Raw genomic sequence first — 19,399 nt, 5'->3', positions numbered from 1 at the left:
TCAACATGGTTATTTCTGTAGTCTAGTTGGGGCCTTGGACTGTGTCTGCTCTAAAGAACAGAATGGTTGGTAATTGAACCAGGCAGATAGCATCAGGGAAGTACTAATGGTGCATTGTGGCCACACTAATTGTGCTGTTTCGGTTGCAGTTTTGTTCTATGTCCACACTTGCACTGCTCTGAGGTAGAGCCGTGCATGGGACTATTTTTTTTAATCCTGCTCCCATCCCACCCCACAATACCCGCTCCCACTCCTGCATTGTTTCTTGCATTTGTATCCCGCTCTCACCTGCAAAAACCGTAGATCCCACAAATCCCGCGAGAGACAGATTCTCACATGCTACTAACCCCTCCCACCACAAAAATGTATGAACAGAATTCAGACACAATTTTTACCACTAAAAGAATAAAACAAATCTTGCTTAAACCTTGTAAAAATACTTTAACTCTTGTTATAATAGACATCAAATCTCTTTCTATCCCTCACTTAAATTTAAGTATAAAAGCTTATTTAAAAAAAAAAGACAAACTTGTTTTACATTGCTGAAATTCTATTCATGACAAACAGACGAGAGACTTAGGGTTTTCCCGAAGTCTGTTTTCTTTGCCTACCCAATCCCTCCTGCTATAAAGTACATTTTACCCATTCCTGCTTTTATGGCAGTGGGTCCTGTGGGACCTGCGGGATTCCAGTCCCACTGCAGGGCTCTACTTTCAGGGTACTCATCCCACAGTTCCCAGCATTCCTCCCTGACACAGTGCCTTATGGAAGATTTTTAATGGCCTTCTGGGAGCCTCATAGCATTGTGGAGAAAGAGGTCAGACTCCCAAAATTTCTTGGGAAGCTTCCATAATTTTCCAGGGATGAACCTCAATTCCAAGCCTTTTTTAAAAAAATGGTGGCCAGGTAGGACACACAGCTCTCACTTCTTGTGTGGAAAGAAAGGTTTCTGATGGCGCTTTCAAAGAGCAGTCAAGAGGTGGCTGAGGCAGACGAGGTGAGGCACTTGAGGGTGCTCCAGCATTATTTGGGGAGATCCAGAGACCCTGACTAGGGCCCTCACACTTGTCATGACAATGGTCATCCATCCACCCGTCCTGGAGTAGCCAGATCTATGTAAAAAGAAAAGGAGTACTTGTGGCATCTTAGAGACTAACCAATTTATTTGAGCATGAGCTTTTGTGAGCTACAGCTCACTTCATCGGATGCGTACCGTGGAAACTGCAGCAGTTTATAAAGTATATATAAAGTCTGCTGCAGTTTCCACGGTACGCATCCGATGAAGTGAGCTGTAGCTCACGAAAGCTCATGCTCAGATAAATTGGTTAGTCTCTAAGGTGCCACAAGTACTCCTTTTCTTTTTGCGAATACAGACTAACACGGCTGTTACTCTGAAACCTGTCAGATTTATGTAGTATTTGCAGATCATTTTCTACCCATGGTACAGCACTTTTGGGTGAAGACAGTGACCAGACACTAGTGGAACTGAGTGGCTCTTCGCAGTTGGGATGAGCAGCAAAGACAGTATTACTTCAGAAGGAGGAAAGAGGCTTTTCTGTTGTGCCAGGCTAGCCCCAACACTGGCAGCACTAAGCCAGGATCATAAGAGCTCCAATCACCATAGAACAGAGAATAGCAATTGCCCAGTGGAAGCTGGCTACCCCAAGTAATTTCTGGTTACTTTGGTGTCAGTCTGCGTTTGGGAAGCACATGGTGGATGTTGATGTTGAGGAGGAGTCAGGGGTGGTTTTACTCCAATCAGTACTAATGTGCCAGAGATAATTGAGTGATTAGACAATTGAGATTCCAGCAGGTTTCAATGGAACTCATGTGCCCATTCTCTGTTCACACTCCGGCAAGCCCAGCAATTCATTTACAGAAAGATGTATTACTCAGTAGTGAAGCAAGTCCCTAGCTATCCATATAGAGTGCCCCAGCCAAGTATTTACCAGAACTCTGGACCTTCCAAGAGCAGTCACTGGGGGGGGGGGCTCTTTTTCTACCAAACAAAATGGCCATTAATGGTGTCTCCATCTCCACTGCGTTGCTGGGTGACCCCCTGCACACCCACTTTTCCCATAACTCATGTAACCATTCCCTGATTACACAAACCTGGAGAAACACCAATTCAGCTATACCCTCAAGAGATGCAGGATTGCGGTAGAGGGTGCTTTTGGGAGACTGAAAGGAAGCTGGAACCCTCTGCTGACCTGCCATAAAGGTGGCTGTGTAGCAATAATATGTGCCTGCTGTATTTTGCTTAATATTCGCAAAAGCAAAGATGAAGTCTTTCAATGCAAAGTAGATTGAGAAGACAGTGGGGCTTCCAACAACCTATATGCAGCTGGACAGACAAGCTGTTGCACCCAATGCTGTTATTTATGCTAGTGCAACCAAGGGATTTTGAGAGGAGAGGTGCCGCAGGACATCTCTCATTCTCCAAGTGATGGCTCCATGCATGCCACAGTTCTTTATGCCAGAAGTGACCTCAAGGTCTCTAGACTTCACTGTCAAAGACAATGATTCTTTTGTGCTTCCATTGTGGCTAAAAGGCTAGGACAGCCTCAGCATCCCTGCACATAAAGGACTCGACCTGTGAACTTTGGGATTTGGCTGGAAAATATATGGGCCCCAATTCTGAGCTCTGGTCCTACTCCTCCTGCTCCCAATATGCCCTTTCTTTCCCCTAGGTCTCCCCCCAGCACATCCCTATGCCAGTGTTGTAAGGGTGAGAAGCACAGAGTCACTCTGCCAGCCTTATAAAGCTTGGGGAATCTCCCCTACCCTAGAGGAATCCCAGCTGTGGGGATCCAGCTGTTTTATGGTCACTGTATCTCACAAGAGCCTGAATGCAGCCAAGAATCAAGGCCATGGTATTATCCCTTGACATTTATAATTCATTGTTGTACACTGTAAACCTCTGTATCGCTCTTCCACTTGACATGATCTTCATTCACTGAACACACATGGGCTGGACCATTCATCTTCTCCTTCACTTTTGCCTTTCTTCCCTTCTCTTCTTTTCTCACTATCAGTTCTTTCCTTCTGGCAAGCTGCATCCCCTCTTCCTTGGATTGATTGTATACTTATATGCTACCTAAAATTTAATAAAAGCTCAACAAAAATATGTATATTAGCACAACGTGCACTTGGCTTGTTGCCCAGATTCAAAATGGTCTGTTCACACACTTTCAAACCCATGGTGTAGAATTGGGCATGCATCATACATATTGGTGAAATAAATGTTATATATTTTTATTATTAAGATTGTTTATCATAAACTCATAGAAATGTAGGACTGGAAGGGACCCTGAGAAGTCATCCAGTCCAGCCCCCTGGGCTGTGGAAGGACCAAGTAAACCTAGACCATCCCTGATAGGTGTTTGTCCAACTTGTTCTTAAAAGTTTCCAGTGATGGGGACTCCAGAACCTCCTTGGAAGCCTATTCCAGAGCTTAACTACCATTATAGTTAGAAAATTTTTCTTAATATCTAACCTAGGTTTATGGGTTGTGCTAGGGTGACCAGACAGGAAGTGTGAAAAATCAGGATGGGGGTGGGGGATAATAGGCGCCTATATAAGACAAAACCCCAAATATCAGGACTGTCCCTATAAAATTGGGACATCTGGTCACCTTTGTGCTGATGGTGGGCTTGTCCTTATGTATTAAATATGACCTTTATTAATGATCCCATTCTTTTCATTTGGATGAGGAATGATCTTATAGAGAGCAGAGCTGTGGATGTGGGTGGATGTGGATGTGGAGCAGAGCTGTGGGTCAGTGATTACTAGCCATTGCTGTTATCCGGCACTTTGACAAGGGCTGGATTCTGCTTTCAGTCCTCTGATGAATTTACTTTTCTTGTGATTTATTAATGATTTCTATGTTATATTGAGGGTGCTAATTAGAAGAGTTAATTTTTGTACTTAAAAACCAGTCTGGCTCATGGAATGTGCAAATTACACAGAGACTTTTCACCAGAATCTACTTTATTATACAAACACAGAGGCCAAATTTCTCTAGTGCAGACCAGGCTGCTTTTGTTCCAGAGCAAATGAATTGTTAATTTAAAACTTTTCCTGCCCTGCTGGCCCTTTCAAGCCTAGCCAGGGTACATGCAGCACAGAAGTTAACCTGCATGCACAAACTAAGCCAGCTAGGACCACACCTTGCAGAAAGCAAGCTAGGCCCACAACACCAGAGACCAAATTCATCACTTGAGTTCAATCCCAGCTATCCAAAGGATGAATCTGGCCTAAGGGCTGCACATGTTATGAGGAGAAATTATAACAGTCATCAGTGGATTTGAGTGGAGTCAGAGCAGCTGGGAAAGTCTCCCAGTAGGGAACTGGATGGTGAGGGACCAATGTCACAGCATATTACATCTGAGCACTCACACTGGCTACATAGGAGATGTGGGACTCTACGTCATGACCTTTTTCTCTTCATCCTCTCTCACATACAAGAATAAGGGGATAATCATTGCAAAAATTGAAAGGTGGCAAATTCAGAACTGATAAAAGGAAATACATTTTCCGCACAATGCACAATTAGCCAGTGCAACTCATTGTCACAAGACATTATTGAGGATAAAGGCTTATTAGGATTCAAAACAGGATTAGACATGTACATAGATAACAAGAATATCCAATGTTATAAATGAAAACGCAAAAAAAAAAAATTTAAAAATTGCCAGACTGGATCAGACCCACGGTCCACCTAGTCCTCTAGCTTGTCTCTGACAGTGGCCAGCACTAGGTGCTTCAAAGGAAGATTGCAAGAACCGCACAGTAGGCAGATAAGGGAGAGTTTGACCTCAGGAAAATTTCATCCTAATCTCTACTAGAGATTGGTTTAGGCCCTGAAAAATGAAGATTTTAGCCATTCCAAAATTCTTTGTTTGCATTAACAATTATAACTCGGGCTATTCTTGTTATCCATGTAAGTATCCAGTCCCTCTTTGAATCTTACTAAGCTTCAACAACATCATGTAGCAGTGAATTCCGCAGTCTAATTATGCATTGAATGGAGAAGTATTATTTTGTTTTGAATTTGCTCCCAATCCACCATCTCTTAACCAGTCATAATTTTATATACTGTTGTCATGAATCCCTCTTATGGTAAACAATCTCAGATTTTTCAACCTCTCTTCAGATGAGAATTTTCCCAGACCCTTGATCATTTTCACTTTCTTTCTCTGAACCCTTCTGATCCTCCAAAATCTTTTTGGAGATGGGGTGACCAGTACTGCACACAGTACCCCGCTGAGGCTGCCCCACTGATCTATATAACAGCTTCTGCATATTTTCCATATTATTCTCCATCCCATTCCTTTTGTATCCTAACATCTTGTTTGTTTTTCTGACGCCAGCTGCATATTGCACAGCGGTCCTCGCTGATCTGCAAACGACACCCAAGTCCTTTTCCTGAGCTGATACAGGTTTGGGAGAACTATAAACACTCAGGCTTCCATGATCCAATTTCTCAGCTCGTGGTGGTTAGAACAAACCTTTCCCTGGAGGCAGGTTATGCTAAGCTACCCGCTCATGGATTCTGCTACCTTTCTTTGAGGCATCTGATACTGGCCACTATTGGTGACAGGCTACTGGACTAGCTGGATGCAGTCTGGCCATCCCCATGTAGCGTAGCAGCAAGGGAGCAGTCAGAGGCATGTCCATCCCCGGGCACAGGGCCTGACTGTGCAGGGGCTGCCAGCACCCCTGTAGGGAACATTATGGGGTGCAGGCTCTCAGGGAGTTGCCCTCTGGCTCGTGTCGGGGTGGGGGATGGCCAGCCCTTGGCTGGAGCATGCCTAGGTTGGAGCGTGCAGGTGGGAGGCGCTGGGCCATTGCAGCAAGGGGCCCAGGGTAAGGAGTGCAGGGTGCTGGGGGGGGGTCACAGCCAGCTATATTACCCCCATGGCTGCGGGGATGGGGCTTGCCCGTGTGTGCCTGGCGCCAGGGCTGGAAGTCAGACCCCACCACTGATCCTGCGGCCAACGCTGCAGCCGCCAGGGGACGCAGTGAAGCAGCCTCAGCGGCGCATGGGGAGTTGCCCGGCAGCGCCCCTTGTGGCCGATGCCCGCACCTGCAGCTCCACTCCCGGCCTGGCCTCCCAGTCCCTCGGCGACGTCAGTTTGCTGGGGCGTACGCCTTAGCGACCGCCGCGCAGCCTCTCTTGCTGGGTGCCATGGAGAGCGCTGTCTGATTGGCTGCAGACGCTGTCGATCCGAAGAGAGGAGGCGGGTCGGAGGTGGCGCGGGGCGCGGCGATTGGCCGGCGCTCCCACGGGCCGGGCGGCTCCGGTCCGCTCGGGTTGGTTGCGCCGGACAGTGGCGGGCGCAGCGTCCCGGGCGCCGCTGTCTCCTCCTCCGCGGTCGCTGTCCCGGCGAGCCCCGTGAGCGAGCCCAGCCCCCCCCCCCCGGCTCCGGGGCGCGGAGCGGAGCCGCAGCGGGACCATGTCGGCCAAGGACGAGCGGGCCAAGGAGATTCTGAGGGGATTCAAGCTGTATCCGCCGGGGACGGGCCTGGGCTGGGGGCCGGTTCCGGGGGCCCCTCGCGCGGGGGGGGGGGGAGCGGGAGGGCCCCTAGGGTCTGTCACCGCGCGCTGAGCGCCCCTCGCCCGGGCTGGCACCCTGCCCGCCCCCCCCCCCCCGCCCGCTGCAGCGCTCGGGAAGGGCCGAGGAGCGGGTGGCGGATCCGGCTGCCCTGCCACCCCGCGGGGCCCCGGCCGGCTGTGGGGTGGGGTGGGGGAAGCCCCCGGGAGCCATCGCAGGGCTCAGGGGTGTGCGCGCCCCCGCCCCGGGCTCTGCCCCGCCTTGGTCCTTGCGCTTTGCTGGCTCGTGCCGTTGGTGTTGCCCTGGAGGGCGGGAGCTTCGGGCTTTCTCCGAGAGCCGCTGCTCGCTGCCGCTTGTCAGGCGTCGCGGCGATGCCCTCAGGTCCCCTTGTCACGCTCCCCCTGCCCCAGCGTTTCCCTGGCGAGTTGAGTAGCTGCATGGAGCGGTCCACGGGGCGGCTGCTGCTGCTGGGCTGAAAGGGAGCAGTTGCTACCGGGGGGGGCTTGCGGTGCTTCAGCGCTGTGATTTGGTTGTTGGCTCTTGCTGTGAAAGCAGACCGTGGAAGAGGAAAAGAAGTGTAGGCTGGTGTATTCATGCGGGCAGAGTCTCGGGAATAGGGTGATCGCTTCCTCTTAACGGTCATTTCACTCGGTCATAGCCTTTCTTTCCCAGCCTCAAGTTCTAAATAGCTGCTGCCACTTAAGGATCCATGTCTGCTTGGAAAGAAAACCTCTAATTTCAAAGTCCAAAAGCAATTTAGATAAGTGCCTTATTCCTTTTATTGACCAAAAAGCTCCCTTCTTTTCTCTTGCCTAACTGGTAGCGGGATAGGGGATGTCTTGCTATTTCTAGGGGGCTAGTTGTGTGTAATCACTAATATGGTATATGTTGCCCTTCTGTGGGACTCACTGAAGATCATCTTAAAATTTGACTTTGCGCTATCTAACTATGAACACATTGTAGAGTAAACCTGGGCAAGAAGGAGAAATGAGATTCTGGATTCCTCACCTACCCCGTATTTTAGTAAAAGGGTGGACAGATTCCATCAAAAGGGGAGTGCATGTGTGTGAAAGGAGTAGGAGAAATAGGGTAAGTTTATTTAAAAAACACCAACCTTTCATTTTTTAGTATAATTAATGTAAAGTGGAAGTGGGCTGGTCTTGTCCCACCTTTGGGCACTAGGGGAAACCCTAGTTACTGCTCAAATTCAAGAGCGCAAAAGCAGAAGAAGCACCTTGTGATACTGTAGTATATTTGGACACTTCGCTTGTTCAGACTTTTGCTGCATCAATTTGTGTATAATCTCTCTCAGCTGTGGCATAATGTTCTGAGCTGCTGTATGTGGGATTTAGTCAGTCAAATAGCTACCATCAGAGTGCAAGCAGATGTTTCTCCCTGGGGAACTATAGTACTTTTCCCCCTCTTCTAAGTAGTGATTCCGTATGCCCAGTCAGGCTTTTTAAAAAATTCTTTCCAGAGTAGCAGCATTGGAAGTTCTTCCTTGTATATGCAGCTGTGATGTTTCAGTTGTCAAGAAGATCGTTAACAGAAGGCTGAGAAGTTCAGGCTATTAGAGAAGATTAAACTTTTGACAAGTTCAAGTTAATAAGTTAGACTCTTGGTTATTTCCCATTAGCTGGAGACCTAAGAAGTGCCCTGGGCATAACTCTAGCCTCCAGTTTTTATTTGGCCCTCCAGGTTCTGCAGGCTAGGAAACTTAAGCAGCTGTATGTCAGTGATGGATTAAATAATCTCTGTATAGAGTTGATTAAAATAGTAACAAGCTTTTTTCAGTTTTAGGAAGGGAAGATGTCATGCAAATGTAAGAGGCAAGGTGGGCGAGGTAATATCTTTTATTGGACCAACTTTTCTCTCCCCAACAGAAGTTGGTCCAATAAAATACTACTCCACCTACCTTCTCTCTAATGTCCTGGGACTGACACTTGCTACACTACCACTGCATCTGCAAATGTAAAATTATATAGTCTGTCTCCAATAGACAGTGTAGGACTAATGTAATTATTTTTAACATAGATTATGGCCCAGCCTGGTAGACTAATGATGGTGCTCAGCGCGGTCATGTGGGAGCAACACAAATTCAATTTTTGTTTGCTCCCTGGAAGTGACAGGATCTCAGAGCATTATAGAAGTTCAGCCCTGATGGATGAATAGACAAATAGCAAGTATCACATGGAAAGTGATCTTTTTGGCACATTAGAAAACAGCATTCAGGTACGTAAAGAAGCTCTATCTATTCTTCATTTGAAAGGCTGCTGTCTGACCTAATAGCTAGCTAGCAGGGAATAGTCCATTAGGCCTGAGGAAAAAGGAGGACCTTCTGCAAAGATTTCAGAAGTGGAACTTTTTATAAAAAGGGAGAGTTAAAGCAATTCTTTTAAATCATTAATTGAAGAACTGTCTTGACGAGTCATCAATAAAAAATGCATGTGGATGAACAGACATTCATCATGCCTGAGGAAAACATTGAGGCATTGCATCCTTCACACAGGAAGCTACTCATGCACAGAGTGTGGTGACGTTCTGTAGAGTAGCCAAATAAAACATTTGATCAGCTAAAATTTAGGATTTCCTCTTTAAAAAGTGGTCACATATTCTAGAAAACATTTAAAAGAAATATTAAGTTGTTGCTGATGCTGAAGCTCTTTATGGGAAGCTAGTTTCCTTAATAGAAAGAGGGAGTCCTGAAAGTTTGTGTGCTAGGAGAGATGGCAGCATCTCCCCTATTGGCATTGGGGAGGGAAATGTTCAATTCCTTCAACTTAATGGAACATTAAAGGACTTGTTTCACATGCCAAAAGCAAGTCTAGCTTGAAGATAACGAGAATATTCATGTCTTAAGGAAACTGGCATGAAGAGGCCTGTGTCATGAGATGAGTTTATAGGGTAGAGAATTTCATTGGTAAAGCAGGCTTGTTAAATTATTGCTTACTGTAACATAGCACAGACATGTTTACGAGAAGTCTAGTTCACCCTGGATAGTTAGTTTCCTCAGATATTGTTTACCTGTGGTTCTTGAGAAAAGCCAAAGGCAAGTTTTCGAACTGATTATAATAGGATTCTGTGGAAGTTAAATTGTTGTAGAAATCTACCCTGACTCACATGGCTGAGGCATGATTTCCTTCCTGTATGACGGTAGCACAGAAACATGCTGTGGGTCGAGTCCACAAAAACTCAAGACAGAAGCATCTGCTCCAGTCTCTTGCAGGCCTATGTTTGCCCTTTAAAAAGCCAAAACAAAACAAACATTGAGTATTTAAGGCTTTCAGGTAAATTTAGGGTAGACATGGGTAATCTCACCTTTGTGTCTTAGGTATTTATATGGCACCAATCCACATTATCTGGGTATGACATGTATAACTTGTGGGTTTGGTATCTAGGAACAGATGGAAAAGCTAGAACCAGCAAGCAATTTGATAGCTTATTGTCTCTCTTGTAAATTAAACTAGTCCACTTAACAGCTTAGTCTGTTTATAAATTCTTTGAAGGCACTTTTCTGTAGGCAGCAATCCTTTTATGCTTTATAAAGTGTGTCTACAAGCTAGTCCTTGCTTTGGAAAGCAGTTTAGTTGCCTCACTCTAAACAGGACGTTAGTTCTACACTTAACTGAGGATATATTCCTTTTGGTAATACTAGCCAAGACCCCAGTTCTGCAAGTGTGTATGCAGAAGTAGTTACATTGACTCACGTGCATAAAGTTAAGACTGTGCTTAAGTATTTGCAGGATCAGTGCCTAATATCATCAAGCTACAGAACAGATTCTGAAGGCACTAGGATTTCTGGAGAGGAAAGCACCTTATGGGCCAACTTGAGTGCCCCCTTAATGGTTATCTGAACCTCATTTACCTTTGTCACAGAATAGCCTACAATATTTGTTCTGCCATTTTATCTTTGGAACTGGTTTATACCCTTAATTTCAATGTCTTTATTTAGCAGCCTTTCCCATACAAGAATAGAGAGCTGAAGCAAGCCTCTGTTTTCTGTGACTTATGTCCTGGTGATGGAACAGTTTCTTTAAATTGGCTTTCATCAAACCCCTTGGTAATTTGGAATCTCTCTGTTGGGTTCCCTCTACATCTCTTCTGTAGAATGTAAAATACCCAAGTAATAAAGAATTGAATGGGAAAATTAAGAACAGGTAGATTATAACCAAATTCTGTTTAAGTGCAGTAGACCTATTTTTGTTTATCCTTCCATTTAGTGGCAGCATCTGTATTGTTAATCAGTTACGTTTGGTCATAGGTTGTATTGGATGATATATGTTTGACTCTTAAGGCAGCATTTCTCAAATGGTGGATCCCAGCCCACTAATGGGTCCCACATTCGCCAGGTGAGCTACCTACCTCCTGCCTATGCTCTCACTTCTCCTGGGCAGCAGCATGCAGGATCCAGGCAGCAGCGGCAGAGGAAGTGCTTCTGGGGCACATAGGGGATGGGGACAGGCTGCTTCTGCCTTCAGATTGCTACTGCTGTCCAGATCCTGCTCCCCTTGCCACTGCCTGCTTCCCAAGGAAAAAGAGAGCAGGGAAAGATAGGCAGTACCAGAAGCAAACAGAGGAAGTAGCTGGAGCCAGAGAGCAGTCAGCAACCTGGTAGAGATTGTGGCCTGGCCCTGGAGAGAGGGGAGCCAGCTAGGACTGTAGGAGGGGGCAGGGCTGGAAAGCAAGAGCAAGGGGTTGGGTGGGGAGATGAGGTAGTGGTAGGTCTCTGTGACTGGGTAGAGCTCACCACTCTGGTGCCGTCTGCCAGCGGTCATGGGAATTAGCTCTTCTCACCAGTGTGCCCTCTTCTGGTGGTGCTTCATTGCCATCACTTCTGCTCTGGGACCCACATCACTCCCAGGACCACAGCATCCTCTTCAGTGACAGCCCTCCAGCTGTGCCACACTCTGTGGTCCCCCCTTCCAGGGAATGTCACAGTGTCTTAGTCAAGCCACTTCCTCAGGCGCTAGTAGGGGTGGGGGACACATGGGCCCACCCACTACTCCAGGTCCCAGCCCAGGGACCTTGTAGATGGCTACCACTTGCTGCATCCCCTCCGACTCCTCTGTAGGTCACCCCAGGCCACTTCCTTGTGACCCTAGCACCCTCTTTGCCCTTGCCTCAAAGCCTCAGCCTACAGATCCCTGCAGCCTACCAGGAGCTGCCTTTAACTTCCCAGATCTCTGTCTACAGCACTATTCTCTCAAGGATGCTTGCTGTCTTCAGCCTACAAGATAGCTAGTCCTCAAGCTCCAGGGAGTGACTGAAGCTGCTCTGCAGCCCTTCTTATATGGGCCAGCCCAGCCCTGATTGGCTGTCTCCTGCACAGCCTCCCAAGGGCTCTATTAACCCCTTAAAGCCCAGTGTGGGGCAGGCACCTCATCACAGTTCCCCCCACAAAGACAGACAAAATGCAGTTGGGTGGGTCATCTTGGTAAGGAGTTTGGTAACCACTGTCTTAAGGGACCACAGTTCAGCTTCTCAGAAGCTGCTCTTAGTAACGTCTTAATCCAAAACAGTAAAAACCCTACCTTTGTTTCATGGCCTAGTTAAGGTTCCTAAATGTAACTACCCAAGACACTTAATAGCAAGCAAATACTGCCAAAGATACTCTAAACCTTACTTTGTCCACGTATAGCAGTACTTTTTAAAAATTTACTTGTGGTAAGTGCTAACAAACAGTTATCAGGTTAGGGTAAAGTTACGTATGTGGGTTTGCATTTGAGGCTGTTCAGTATGTTAGGGGGTAGACAGGCACTCCACAAGCCTTATGGAACCAATGCTTGTTTTATTTCATTTGATTTCAGGGACTCCATGCAAACCCCGTAATCCCTGCCTCATGCAAGGCCTTTGCATGCCCCCTCTCCCCATTCTTCCCTCCACCACATGCTTGGGGGCGCTGTCCTCCATACTCCCCTATGTGTTCCCCTTCTCCCTATTCCTGGGTCCCCATTTTTCCCATGCCCTGGGTTTTGTGTGCCTCCATTCCCAATATCAAGGCCTGCTCATTCTCTCCTCCCCCATGCCAGAGACTGAGAGTTCCCCCTATATCATTGTTCGCTATTTTCACCCCATGTCAGGGGAAGTGGAGACAGAGAGACCCTTTGCTTATCATTTCTTCTTCCTTGGAAAAAGAGTCATTCAAGGTGTAAGCATGTTCAAATGTATTGGGAGGATGGGCAGAGCTAAGGTGGAGGGGTTGTGCTAAAAGGTGTTAATGGCTCTTTGATCTGTAGACAATTACAGACCTCTATTTCCCCCTTCTGGTTTTCAGATTTTCACCAACGTTAATAGGGATCTGTCCCCTGATGCCTAGAACGTTTCCTGAAGTTTTGGAATTAATCTCATGCAGTATTCAAAAGTTGTTACACCCAAACGTAGAAATGCCATCTAGTTGAGTGTATGACAAAGGCTCATAAGTCTTTAACTATGTTTGCTTGCCTTTAAGTGCTTGCTTGTGCTTTGTAAGTGGAGATAAGTGACAGTGCAACCTTAGCTGAGTTTTGAAAGTTAGATTGTGGTCTGGAAGTTCCCAGTGGTGTAAAAAACACCTTGAGTAGATAAGTGAAGAAAATTTCTAAAGTTTAAAGGAAAGAGAGGGGTGCTGGCCAAGCTCATTATGGCTTCTGTGGTGCTCTACCCCATTAAATGCATCCCAACAAGATAAGCACATTCTATAAATAGCCAAAGCTGTGTTACTCACTCTACTACATACATTGATTTTAAAAAATGGTAAAACCCGTAGCGAAGTAGTCTGTGTGCATCTTGAGTAGCAGGCATCCACCACTCATGTCTGACCTACTGGGCCACAGTACCTCCCAGCCTACTTACAGATCTTCTGTCTTATTTATTCCAAGTGAAACTTTTGGACACTAGTGCTGCTTTTTGCACTTACAGACGACAAAGTGGTATGCAAGTCTCAAAGTACTTTGTATAACTTGCTCACCTTTGTGTTTTGCCTAAATAAATGCAGAGGATCAAATCCTGCTCCATTCAAGTCAATGGAAAAACTCCTGTAGATTTCAAAGAGGCCAGGATTTGACCAAGAAATTTTAAGTCCATTTATATAAGCACTATGATGGAAAAGGTACAAAATCTACCACTTTAGGCAGAGCTGGAACTAGAAGACTTATATAAAGTTTCTTGTGCAGTGTTTGTCAATAATCTGTTACTCAGCTCACACAGAAAACAGACCTGTCCACATTTTGCAAATTATTGATTAAGAGGCATATTGATGAGGAATGCAGGAACAGCAATTTTACTAGATTCTAGGGTGTCCTTTCACTTTTGAACGTTAGCCCTGGCTAGCTCAGAGGAAACAGTGTCCACCCCCCAAAAGTTTAATTGTCATAATGTTGTCTAGTGTCCATCTAATAGCAATTTCATTAACTTTTACTGTTCTGCCCCTTGGAAATGGTCTCTTGAATGGGCCAGTTGTGGTCTATTTCAAATTTGATGGGATGCAGTTTCATTTGATGAACTGTAAAGTTTCCTTTTGAAACTTAAGCAGTCTGTTTTAAAGTCAAAGTGCTCTGTTTAAGGTGTTCAGAAAACATCTGGTTAATGGCACTAACCCTAAACACTGGAACTTGAGGGGCTTCTGAGGGGGTGGGTGGGTGGGGAGAGCATTACAAGCAATTGATTGCAACCGTAACTATAATGGCTACTACCTTTCCATAATAGGAAACATGTGAAGCAGAGACAGGAAACCCTAATTCTTCCATCTGCAACAGAGCTCTGTTATCTGCCTCCTATAGAAATTATTGTTTAAGATGCACTCAGCCTACATAACACCAGTTTCTTCCCCCACTGAAGTGCCTAAGACCAGAATAGCTCATAACTTTAACTACAGCCAGTTTTCTTCACATAGCTGATGCATGAGATTAAGAACGCTTAACTCAATGGGAAACAAAGGGTAAGTAACAAGCTGTTTCAGAGCTAGAGGGATATGGGAGGAGTTAGTTAAAATTTCAAGTTAGTGACCTGTAACTTAAAAGCTAAGACTGAATTTTCTTCAGACTTTGCAAAAGCCTGGATTTCAGGTTAAATTCAAAATTTCAGATTAAATAAGCTTTCAAAGCCAAAAAAAAAAAAAAAAAGGAAAAATGTATAGAGAACTAGGTGAGGGATTTATGGTAGGGACCATCTTTTTATCCTGTTTTTGTATAGAGCTTAGCATAGTGGGGCCCTGGTCCATGAGTAGGACTCCTAGGTACTATGGTAATACAATAGTAAAATAAAGGAACCTGGTTGCATCCTTAACTATGGAGAGACTGCCACTTGTCATAAAACAATTGTGGACTGCTAATTCAAACATTGTAAGATAAGGCTGAGGTTTTGCTTGTTGTTTTAATGAACTGCTGTTTTGTTTTCCTAGGAGATGTGTGTTTGAAAAATAACTACTATGTCTACTTTAGGGAATCTAATTTTATGTTTTCAAATACAAATTATTTTATTGTTAATTTGCCAAGTGTTGGCCTTACTAGAAGGTATCACTGAAGTAGAAAGTCAGTTCCTGTTGGCATTAAACACTCCTTTTCCCATATACTAACAGATTAGCAGCATTATTTCTGTGTACATACACTTCTATATTGATATAGTGAGTCGCATCTAGCGGAGCGGAGATCTTTTGTAAACTTGATAATCTCTGATGCTGCAAACTTGTAAAAAACAGGAGCCTGTAACATTTTATAGTTGCATGCAAGTTACTTGTCTGACTGAATGAGTAAACGATTAAACTTCATCTTATCCTACTTATGTTTTTAGTACCTCAGATGGTGTAGCAAAACTCTCTTATTAAATACCTGTAGTATGTGTAAGTAAGTGTAGAGAAAGGCTTTAGGAAGTCTGAGTAAATCCTCCTTACAAGACTAATTTATGTAGTAAATGCCTGGATAACCTGGTGATCTAGGCCAGGTGTTTTTGGCCACTCTAGTTATTCTACTTGAATAATTGCATGTCCAGGTATTAACTGCAGTGATGCTTGTTTATAGCGGGTGACTGATTTGACTTATATTTACATGTGGACATCTCTGAATGGGAATTGTTTAAGGAAGAATGTTAACTGTTTCTGAAAACTGACTTCTCAAGTTAGCCACGTGGAAGATGATGAAGTCAGGAGATTTGCATTCTGTTCTCTGCTCTTGCTTTAACTTTGTGTGAATTTTGGAAATGTTATTTAACTTCTTCCTCCCTTCTCCCCCTCCATCTGGAAAGTGAGGATAATATCTTTATGGGAGTTGCGGCTTAGTTCATATTCATAAAGAGTGAAGATCCTCCAATAGAAGGAGATAGAAAAGAGTGAAATGTTTGAACCCAGATGCACCAAGACACCTTAGAAATACCTTGTATAAATGGACGTACACACACATCTAGCATAGAAAGGCTTATTTCTGGGCTCCTGTAGAGGCAAAAAAGGAGAACTTGAAGACTGGTACTTAGTTTTTTTTTTTTAAAAGCTAAACTTTGTAGTTTTCTGCACTTTCCTCCATCTAAGGTTAGTATAAAAAATTAGTTCCATGAGCGGTTTGAGAGCAGAATTGATTCCTCAAATCCTCACCACCTGTCAGTTGTTCAAACACTTACAATCACTTTTTTAAATATTTAAATAAGTGATCCCACTAAAATAGCAGCTTGTGTTTGCATTTGTGATGCATATGCACCTACAATGCTTGACACTGAATACAATGACTTTGCACAAATTAACTACCTTTTATATTCTTTGTGATGACTACATAAACTTAGCTACCTGTTTATGGAAAAGCCACCGTGAAGCAGGTTAGGAATAAAACAGAAATCTGTTCTCTTAAATGATTCAAGGAACCTCTGTAAGTCAGGTAAACAATATCCTCAACCATTTGTTATTGTCTTAAGGCAGGCTACATTATGCCCAGTCTCTCTTGGAAATGATGTACAGCAACTGAGGTTCTAGAGAATGACATCGGGAGCCAAAGCTGAATGTTCCAACTACAGGACTTTTAAAACCGTCATTGACAGACAAGGATTTTCACTATGACAGTGATAGAATTCAGTGTAGGAAAGCTCTAATAAAAGCGGTTTGTGCTGTGGCTGAATACTGAGATGTAGAAAGAATTCATTGATAGCATCAGATTAATTCAGCCTTAGGGGAACATATGAGTTGACTACATGCATGAGACATCAGAAGGGATGATTATGCCAGGAGGAGGGCAGGACAGAGTAATATGCAAGAATAAGTGAAATTTTGCTTAATTTTACTCGACCTGAAAGCTGTTAAAATGTTACATGGCATAATGCAAAGCTACTGAATTATTCAAGCATGCAATTTTGTGACACCCATGTATTGAAGGATAGCAAAGATAACTTTGAGCAAGACTGTGTCGCCCATTAAAGATCATGATGGTGCAGTGGATAATACAATTATGTTGTTGGTTCCATAGCTATAGTAGTAGTAAGTAGGGCAGCTTTCAGGGGTACCTCCAGACAGTTTTCATAAGGTATGCACACCTGAACCACTCTCTCTCTAATTTAGCATGAAGTCACTCATATTTGGCCAGGTGCCCCTCTGTCATGACAGAGCAGCTACCTAGCCAAATTTCAATTAATAGTGTTGCAACATCATTTGGTTTGAGGCCTCTCAAACAGGGTGGGGCCTAGACAACCTGCTCCTTTTGCCCCACCCATCTGAGGGTATCACTGGCAGCTTCTGTGAATGGTGTTCTTCATGAAACCCACCTAATTTACAATAGTGTGGATGTTTGTTCATTCAGGCTCAGAGTATCTAGTACTGTGAATTTTTTTATGTACTGCAGCAAGACTGCAGGAGGTCCTTACACCTTAATCACAAATTAAGGTGTACAGGGATCAACTAGATTGCCTGCCTCTTCTTCACTTCAGAAAACTTGATTTAACCCTTGCCTGGCTTAAGGATACATGTGCACAGATTTAAGAAACCCATCCCACATTAGTGTCAGAAATTTCTAGTTAAAGACAAACTATTGAACAGACAGTCAGCTTCAGGTACTTCTTTTGGATGAAGCATTGAAGTTTAAAAAAGAAACACACTAGGTTGGACAACAGTCAAAAACAAATTTATATATATATAATGCGTGCAAATATTGAGGGGGGGTATTCATTCTGTGGGTGGAAAATCATGTCAAGTTAGTTACTTCCCTGGTTTTTACTAAGGGGAATGTTTCTGTTAAAGCATTTGCATGGACTGTTGATATTTCCTCATAAGCATGGGACTCAGTAATGCCCACACACTTTCCAAAATGCATCTAATCGAAGTGGAAAGGAGTTTGTATAAACGGGTACAGGAGCAGACTGAATAGTTTGCAAGCCAAGACAGTAAGGTAGTTATTTTCCTTGTGACATTTAGGGAATTCTTCCATTGTAATTCATGTTGTTTTCACTGAACATACAGTAGTGGGGAAGGAGATTAGCATTTTAAAAATGAAATTCTAAAGCACGTCTGGACGTGACTTTTTATTGCAGATGATCCTATATTGCCCTAGTTTTCTTCTTGACATCTCATGTCAGGCTAACGTTCTTAACCATCATGAGAGATGCTGCTTCTTCTGGAACCTAACAACAGTACTGCTCGCTCCCCTGAAGGAGTTCTCTCCTCCTAGAAATGAGTTTGTTTGCCTCTGCAGTTCTGGTCAAGTGTGTTCCTTTCCTCCTGAACTAGGAGAATTGGAGTTTCCTGTATGGGAGCTCAGCGTGCTACTATTAAATCTCTAAACTGGTGGTCATGAGGTTTTTCATAGTTACCAAGGTCTCAAAGAAATATTTAAGTGCTCATCTGTTGCTGTTGCTTATTTCCCACATGTCTCTGTGGGGACAGTCATTCCCCCAGCAATCAGTTGTGATGTCATAAACAGGTTTCTGACACCATGTGGGGGAATTAGCAGCAGGCACTGGTGAACTCTTAGAGCGAAAGACCTGGTTCTTCCACAACTCTCTCTCCTAGCGTTCATGTATTTTTAGCCTTTTTTACTATCTGAAAGTTGTCTGTGGCCTTTTGAAGAATAAATTTCATTCATTCTAGAAGAGGGGCAGATTTCCTTTTTCGAAAAAGGACAGTCTCTGACTCTAGTTTATGCTACAAAAGCACCCCCAGCTATAGTGTACTATTCTCATTGGACACATGTGAATAGTTACTTACACTGCTAATTCAAGGGAGGGGAAATAGACTTTTAGCATCTCCAGAAAGGAATGATTTTATCTGCTTTCTTTCTTAAACACTTTTGAATTGAGCTCTGTTGCATTATTGTAATGACTTTAAACTGAGCTTTGTAGAAGAAACACTGAATCTTGCTTGGTTTGCTCAGAAGTGAAAAAGGAACTAGCTCACAATTATTGAGTGTATCTCCGTCTACCTATATGATGCATTAGCTCCAGCACTGGTTCTGAAACATTCGAGTGAGGAAATGCAAGAGTCTCATTGCGCAAGCTAGGCCTGTGGCTATAGTATTAGTCCCCAAAATAAAATAAAAAACCCAAGAGGAAAACTGAAGCCCCATCTGTTTAAGGCTCTGGCCCATTTCTCAGGGAAGAGGTTCAAGCACCCCCATTATTGCAGCAGGTCCCCTGCCAGGGTCCTTTTTAGTCTTTACCATAAACAAAGCAAAACCAAGGATTTAAGTAGTCTTATCTGCAGCCTAGATGCAGTTCTCTGGCAGGCAAGTTAGTCGAGTCCTCCTTCACTTTCTCCTAGCAGACTCCCAGCCACATTCTAACCTCATTTCCTTCTAAGAGAGCTCTTATCAACTTCCTCTTCCTCTTTGAAATACGTGCTTGCCTGTGGCCAGGTGATACTTTCCACTTAGGGGAAGAAACTGCCTGGCTTCCCTTGCCGG

The 19,399-nt window shown here is 44.3% G+C and overlaps 1 protein-coding gene across 1 annotated transcript in view; it reads left to right on the top strand.

The window, feature by feature from the left end:
- The first annotated feature begins 6,289 nt into the window (after window positions 1-6,289).
- PDE6D (phosphodiesterase 6D) overlaps window positions 6,290-19,399 on the top strand; it is a 46,803-nt gene continuing 33,693 nt past the window's right edge. The window contains exon 1 of the mRNA XM_084640177.1: window positions 6,290-6,508. Coding sequence (XP_084496303.1) covers window positions 6,459-6,508 — 50 coding nt within the window. The 5' untranslated portion in view covers window positions 6,290-6,458. The remainder of the gene's footprint in view (window positions 6,509-19,399) is intronic.

The sequence above is a fragment of the Lepidochelys olivacea genome (genome assembly GCF_965140295.1).
Source record: "Lepidochelys olivacea isolate rLepOli2 genome assembly, chromosome: 9".
NCBI lineage: Eukaryota > Metazoa > Chordata > Testudines > Cheloniidae > Lepidochelys > Lepidochelys olivacea.
This window is presented reverse-complemented; position numbering and strand designations above follow the sequence as displayed.